The following is an 8,216-nucleotide window of genomic DNA, read 5'->3' on the forward strand; positions in this document are numbered from 1 at the left end:
GAATGTTACCTATTGATTTAGCCAGGGAAGAAAGCGATGCTGGTGTCCTCTTCCTGTAAGGCTGGAATTAATCCTTAACGCTGCCGGTGAGAATACGGCTCGCCCTCCAGTTTACAGACTGCAAAACCAACCTCCACCCTCATGTGGACCCTCAAATAATTCTCACTGCCCAGTGGAGTGCCCACTGTTGGGAAGTGTAGTGTAACAAACCAAGGGATAGGCAAAACTGGATTACTGGAGCAGAGGCAAGACAACAGCTGTGATTACTGTGGAGCAACGAGAGAGTCAATTACTGTGGTTTCACTATGAGAGGATGTCTTTTGGCAATCAATAATTTCAAGTTGGTTGTTGAGCAGCATTCCAATTCACGGTTTCACTGTTCATTTATTGACCCGTTCAATTTTGCATTCATTCAAATGCATCTTCATGGCACAAAAGAATGAGATACAATTTACTACTACTGTATGTGAAAATCATACGGATTCTTTAAGATATTGCAGCAGCAAACAGTGGACTCACTGTTCCATTGTTTCATTCCTAACCAATGGGTTTTTGTGCTGTAATACTGCCATGCTTGGTCTATGTCCCTATGGACTGACTGCTTACTAACAGCTCATCCACTATTGCTTAGGGGTCTTATTCTGTTCTCGAGAAAATACTTTATACTGTCAAAACTCAGACATCCCATGTGATTGAAGGCCGGTGGGCATGGAACTCTCTGAGCTGCCCTCACAGCTGCAACAATGCCTGCGTTCACACAGCCAACTTCTGGTGGGTGGAGTGGAAGAACAAAGGCACACTTGTTAGGTTCTAGATGCCTTTATTATTCTTTTATCTGAGCTGTGATCTCTTGTCTGTCTATCTCAAGTTCGTTAAGATTCATCTTACATGGACTTGTATGTTCCTACTAGCTCCAGGACTACAGAATTATGTATGTGACTCACTGGTAAAAGTAAACTGATTTAATGTCTTGTCTTTGTCTTTCTTTTTATTTTTTATAAACCTACCGTAAATCAAATAACATTTAATCATGAGAATAGGAATAGTATGTGTAACTTGTCTTATCGTTCCTATTAACTAAACATGCTGTTGTAACTAAAATCCCTGAAACAATTAAATAATTTCAAAAGTAACATTATCTCTGCTGCACCCAAATTGCTTTGATTATGTATTAAATCAGAATAATATAGTTTAACAAAGATTGGACGGCGTAGGTAGAATTACATTAAAGTCAGGCAAACTCAATGGCACAGTTATAGTCCAACATCTGATTAGTTAAAAATAATCTCTATAAATATGTGCATATAAAAATTATTTACTTACAGTATAGTTCTACATGCTTTGTTCCCAACATCAGGGTTTCTTATCTAAGATGACAGATATTCAAGCTCTCAACGGATCTCAATGATCTTCAACCTGACAACGTGCTGCATCACGACAAGATCAGTTCTTGTCGGTAAGCTCATAGTAAAAATTAGGCAATATCACTACAGCCAGGTTATCATTGAACTATAATACAAGTGGTTACTGAATATTTATAAGATATCAGAGACCCTCCCTGACATGACATGGGTGTGATAGTTCCCAGCTCAGAGACTGGTGCATGAGGGCAAAGTTCTTCTCCCTCGGGCCAGCAGAGCAACCATCCTGGTCACCTTTGCTGTGAATGTGACTACTTGGCAGATGTGAAGAAACACTGCTGAGGGAGGCTGGCAGCCAAGACCATTCTTCTCCGTGGGCTCCCTTCTTGTCCATCCAGAAGAGCTGCTCTTGCGGTCAGAGATCTAAAACACAACAACATCTCATTCAGACATATGCAGGCAATGGTGGCCTCATGGCAGATCAAACTCACCTACACATTAACAACACTGGACATTAAAACATGTTTAGTTTATTTGTCACAGAGGAAACAACAAAATCAGACCTCATCATATTTGCCACATCAATGAACTCAAATTCTGACTGCTGCCCTCTTCCTTATGGCGATGGCATTTCGGACTATTAATTGACCTCGCTGCTATGGCTCTGTTGTCGACTTTGTCCCTGTTCTCTGAGCTCCTTTGTCTCCCTACACTGCACTGGGACAGATAGGCCTTGGTCACTGAAGCTGGAAGGAAAAGAGAGATTGACTAGCTGGAAAGATGGAGAGGAAGCAGAAGCCTGGCTTAACAATGCAGAGCATTCAGCAATCACTTGTTATGCTCATTTCCACGTCAAAACACAGCTTCCCCTCATTACCTGATTGGACAAGAAGGCTTGATGGCGCTTTGCGTAAATAAGGTATCCAACCAGACACAAATTCTAACCGAATGCAAATTTGCTCTGCTTATTCTGGCCAACGCCCCACAATGTCCCAATCCCTCTAAAGCTCCTTGTTGACCGTGTCTGCCAGCATTGTGTACACAATTGTCTCCTCAGCTATTCCAACTGCATCGTTAATGTCTGCCCTTTTGTGGCTGTTTAATTCCTCCGGGATAAACAGACTTGCAAATGCAAAATTATTTTTTAACACAGATAATTAGCCGAAGAAACAATCCCAACTATGAATAATAATCTGCCTCGCCATAACATTACAACTTTTAAGCATGGGAATAGGAGGGATTTAATCGCCAAGGGAAATGTGCTTATCAAATAAAGCTCAGAAAATGTGCAGTGAATGAAATGAGTCAATCATTTTAATGTGAGACAGGAGCCCTGAGGAGAATAAATAAGCAATCGCCACATCATGCAGGGAGAACAAATGAGCATGGTACACAATTAGGCAGGGTCACATTCTGCCAGAGCTATGAACGCGGGGCGCGCTAATGAGCTGTGTGGGAGTGTGTGCGTGTGTTTTGTGTCTTATTTGTGTGTAGAGGGGGAGAAGGAGAAAAAGAGCGGGAGAAAGAGTGAAGAAGCTAGTAAAAAAAAAAAGCTGATCCCCGGCCCTCAAAATTCTGATGTACAGACTGAGACAGACAGACAAGCAGCAAGTCAGGCGAGAGACAAGAGAAGGGGCTGACACCAGATTTGTCCTGCCCCACAGTGCCACCAAGGGGAGAGATGGAAAACTCAGCCTGGTCTCATGCTTTGGGTGTCATATTTTGCTGCTTGGGCAGGAACCCCCTTTTCCATATACTGACACAAGGGTACCCTTTCATGAATATACTGGATATAATATGTGTTGGCAATGACAGAATGCAGACATTGTCGACTCCATGTGGAAACTAACCATGCTCAAAAAACATTTGTAAAAATTTGTAAAAAGAGATTATACAGGATAAGTGATTCCCACCATATTGGTACACAATTTGGATGCCACTGAGTCGACTGCAGAGACACTGCACTGCTCGGCACGGGTACTCGCTTGAGTCACTTGGCTTACGTCTCACTCGTGTGCATCTCACAGTGCTCAAGGCCACTTCTGTCGGAGCACCTGCCATGTTTTCAATGTCACCATTTTTGGCTGGCTAGCCCTAATAAATTGATGTAACTTCATCAGTCACTGACTGATGAAGTTACAGCATTGGTTGGCTGATTGGCCTAACAATATACTGTACAAGCCAATCACAGAGCAATCGTCCCTCCAGGCTATGGGAGCAGTCTATCCCACTAACCGACCTGTCCTGTTGGCCTAACAACAAACTAGCCAATCACAGAGCAATCGTCCCTCCAGGGTATGGGTCTATCCTAAAAACCAACCTGTCGTTAGCATTTGTAGGGTTCTACAGTGCAAGCATTTCACTCGCATTTGCCCCTAAAATAGACATGTGCAATCTGGATAATAATATAATATTGCAGTAAAGATTACAACCTGTAATCTTATATTATAAATAACGCCTCCCAGTCCTAATTCCTTTTCATAATCGTAAGCAATCCCAAAACAATTATTGTCATCGGTTTGGATAGTTGTATTTGCATATTGCCTTGGGACAGCATACGTCTGAGAGAGAGTTCGACAGAGAGAGGCAAAGAGTAAGTGTATGTAAGAGAGAGAAAGAGGGAGCAAGCACTACTTACATGCAATTCACAAATGCACTTGTTTTTTACAGTCACTCATTCATAGTGAAAGAGCCTCACGATTGATACGATAACAGACCTCCTTTTATTCGTAATGGTGGATATAGTTCCTTTAGTGAATTTTGTGCCCATAAGATTTTATAAGTTTGGATTAACTCGCACAGCCCCAGTCCGTCAATGGCACCTCTGCTGTCGTCTGCAGTAAATCAAGCAGAGAGGATGTCGGGGCTGCTGTTACTTGACCAGCCTGAATCATCTGTTATGCTGTAGCGACCAAATCTCTACAGGGACAACACAAAAACCTGAACATCACTGCCTGATGAAGTTGTACCATCAAAGTTACACCGGCTGAGTGTCGCTGCTTCCTGTATCTGTTGTTTAGAATTAAAAGCCCTCCAGCATCTCATACACGGTCCAACCATATGCATTCGTTCAGTGTGCTGTGAACATGGCATGCAAAAGATATTGAGTTGAAATGGTCTGCAGGTCCACATTACTTCGGCATCAACATGGTATGCGAAAGGGCGCCCCTGGCGTCATTCAAATGTAGTGACATCAGGGGCTTCTTTCCAAACACGTTGAAGGAAAACGTTAACCTTTTCTGGACATCACACACAAACAGAAAGGAGCGAGACAAAAAGTGACAAGGGGGCTTGTGGAGAAGAGGCATGGCCATCAGTCTGACTTGGCATAAGGGCCAAGTGAAGGCGACGTGCAGTCAAACAGAGCAGCATGGATGTAAAGCACATCCAGACAGACAAAGAGAGACAGACAAGGGCCCACATCACAGGCTTTCAAAGACGACTCCTTCTTATTAACTATTCAATCACAGAAAGGGGAGGTGAAGGCGTGAAAGGTTGTGGACCAAAGCACTTTTGCTCCAGTGCATTAAGAGCCCGGTCCAGCGAAAGAGAAATAGATTGCCTCCCAGGAAGATGACTGCGCACATGGGGCTGGCTTTTACCCCTTAATAACAGCAATCTGCTGCAAAAATCTAATCCCGAGTACGCTGAATCTAGATAACTTCTGCTCGGAAAAGCGTACAATATGAATATTTCATTCTCCCCCGATATACAAATAAACAGAGCGAGTCTGCCATCAATCAGAGGACTTTGTCACAGGAAGTGAACTGGAAGAGGAAATGGCTAATGAACATTGTACCGCTGGAAAGCCACATCTTGAATCATCCTTGCTCTACTGTACAATACAAAATACAATATTATATATATATATATATATACACACACAACATATAATAAATACATATATATATAATATTAAATCCATTTTATATGTGTGGTGGTGTACAGTATATGACCCGTACAATTATGAAATGACCAACTGGTAAGTAAGTGAAAACACTCAACGCAGATCTCCTCTATGACATATTCATGACAGCAAATCAAGCATGGACTCTGTGTCCCTCAGTCTTAGTAACAGCTCCATCTCTGCCATTAACGTCAGACGTGGACCCTCTGCCTCACCGCCCCTCTCCACTCGTTGCTCGCTGGCCTAATACCCCCCCTCGTCAGCGGTGGATAAGAGGGATCAGCGCTCCATCCATATGCATGCACAGTTTTGCACACATACACGTATCTATAGAGGGATGTCAGGTCTCAGGCTGGCCGGCGTTTTGAAAGCTCTGGTAATGACACTTAATGAAAGCCGTGCAGCCAGGGTAAAGAAAGAGACGGGCTAGACTGTGTGTGTGTGTGTGTGTGTGTGTGTGTGTGTGTGTGTGTGTGTGTGTGTGTGTGCTCCCCAGACACCTGTACCTCCCCTACACACACGCCCCTCCACCCCCACATCCAACACAGGCCTTCAGACACCATAAATAAACAAACATGCTGCGTGAGAATGGACGCACTTGTTCCCTCGGCTCCTCTTGTTTATCTATTTATTTATTTGAAGTTCCTCCCTGGATATATGTGGCTGCTTTCAGCCTCCGCCTCGCTTCTAGCAGCTCCCTGCAGGCTTTATGGACGTCCTGGAACATTAGCTGAACTTCACTCCAGTCACCCAGTGGGCTCTAATGGGCTGAGTTTGCATCTGCCCTCCACTGGTCTCAGGGCAGGCACTGAGTGTGTACACACACACACACACACACACACACACACACACACACACACACACACACACACACACACACACACACACACACACACACACACACACACACACACACACACACACACACACACACACACACACACACACACACACACACACACACACACACACACACACACACGTCTATCCAGACTACTGTACACTTTCCAGAGCAATTATCCAGCCAATGCCTCAGTGCTCCTCTTACCATCAAGTTCAATGTTTACAGCAACTTCTGTAATGTCAACAAACTGCAGATCAACCCCGGATAACCCCACGGATAATTCCTGCTCATTTGGCTACCCACAAACAGACACGTTTGTCGGTGACAAATGTCATTAATTGAAAGTCTGAGCTGAAGGGAGGGAGAGGAGTTTGTAGTAGTGGAAGAAAAGGAAGAGGAGGATGAAGGCGATGAGGCTCAAAGCAAACAGATGGAAGTGATGGGGTTGGGGGGAGAAAGGCTCAGCACAAGCTCCTAATCAGCACAGTCAACACACCGCTGATTGGGTTCACATCCCTTTCACACATTCTCCCTCTTTCCTTACACCGCCGAAATGTTTCCCTTCAAATCAGTCCCGATTTCCTCCATTTCAATCTGAGAGGATAACTGATTGCAATGCATTACAGGCAAATGCCAGCGAGCTCAACCTTAAGGCAGGGCGGTATCCGCAAAGCAAAATGAGATGGCTTCAACTGTCAAACAAGGAGTTGGAACACCATTTCAGCAATAAATAACCCCTTTTCCAGCAACACATATAAAATTCATAGTCAATTTAAAAAAAGAAGGATAACAGATACGATCTCAGATATCATGGTGAGCGGTATATCTTGAGAAGGAGAGTCCTGTCTGGACTTGGTAAACAGACGTGACCAACCTTGCCTGTCTGACCACAAAAGAAAGTGTCCTTTATTTGGGTGTTGGCTTGAAGAGTTTGCCTACTTCAGAGGCTGAAACTAAGTTGGAGAGGTTAGAGTCCCTGGTACATGTCCTCTGTGGTCACGTAAAGCAATTCTTCCATCAGTGCCATCAGCCACTCCAAAGACATCCTGGGAAAATGCACAAATGTAACTTTGGTGTTAACAAGCCATCAGTAGGGGTGGGTCAGGTTGGTGGCAGATGACACACGTACAGTACTGTAGACTGTGCGCGCGCGCGTGTGTGTGTGTGCGTGCGCACTGGAGCTGCAGTAGGACCCAGAGGGGACAAGGGGTACAACACAAGAGGGGCATGTGCGTGTACATGTGCGTGCGTGCGTGCGTGCGTGCGCGCGCGTGTGCGTGCGTGCGTGTGTTCAAGGGCTCTGGGCCAGTCATCTCACAGCCACACAACGCAAGCCATTAGCCGCAAAAACACACTGAGGCCTATGCTAATCCCTGGACAACACAAAATCAACATGGCAGCCAATAAAAATGTACTCAGTTATACAGCTCCTGCACTTTCCACTGATACTGTCTCTGATGTACTGGTGAGTGTTTTGTATTGAGCCATGTTTTAGAAGACCCACTGCAGAAACACTCTGTATCTGGGAACTCGCTGCTCTGTCAATGACACTGTGGCTGGCAGAGGGTAAATGTACAGTAGTCACCGGAGCCTGTATGGATTTTCTTTTTATTTCAGCCTTTTTTATAGTACAAGAACTGGGGTCCACGCCAGGCCTGTCATACTCTCACAGAGAAAGAGAAGAATTGAGCCAAAACCCACTAATTCAGAGTCTGTATCTGCACCTCGCTTATCCACACGAACCATAGCGTCCCTATTCTGGGGTGGCGGAAATATATGATGTAGAGGTAAAAGAAGAAGTGGACCAAGTAGAGAGCACTGGGGGATCAACTAAGAATGTAGGGTTTAATTTATACTCTGTCGCAACACAGCATCGCTTGACAACAAGAATAAAACTTCCAGCTGGCGATGTGTTGTAGGCTATTGTGATGCGTTGAGCTTTGATTGATTGATTTAATATATCAACAGTTTGCAAAGACAAGCACAGGGAAGTACAGTTCACACAAGGTCTGTTATTAGGATTTTAACCCTAAGAAAGCACTATGGCTTGTTTCCATTTGGGTCCTTTATACTCAATTCATCGAAAAAGCTTGAAGATCTGTAC

At 44.3% G+C, this 8,216-nt stretch overlaps 1 protein-coding gene across 1 annotated transcript in view; it reads right to left on the bottom strand.

Moving 5' to 3' along the window:
- Nucleotides 1–582: 582 nt before the first annotated feature.
- pmfbp1 (polyamine modulated factor 1 binding protein 1) overlaps nucleotides 583–8,216 on the bottom strand; it is a 177,305-nt gene continuing 169,671 nt past the window's right edge. Inside the window, exon 35 of the mRNA XM_084061712.1 lies at nucleotides 583–1,784. Within this exon, the coding sequence (XP_083917838.1) occupies nucleotides 1,673–1,784 (112 nt within the window). The 3' untranslated portion in view covers nucleotides 583–1,672. The remainder of the gene's footprint in view (nucleotides 1,785–8,216) is intronic.

This window comes from Gymnoscopelus microlampas (genome assembly GCF_963454915.1).
Source record: "Gymnoscopelus microlampas genome assembly, chromosome: 1".
In the NCBI taxonomy this organism is placed as follows: Eukaryota; Metazoa; Chordata; class Actinopteri; order Myctophiformes; family Myctophidae; genus Gymnoscopelus; species Gymnoscopelus microlampas.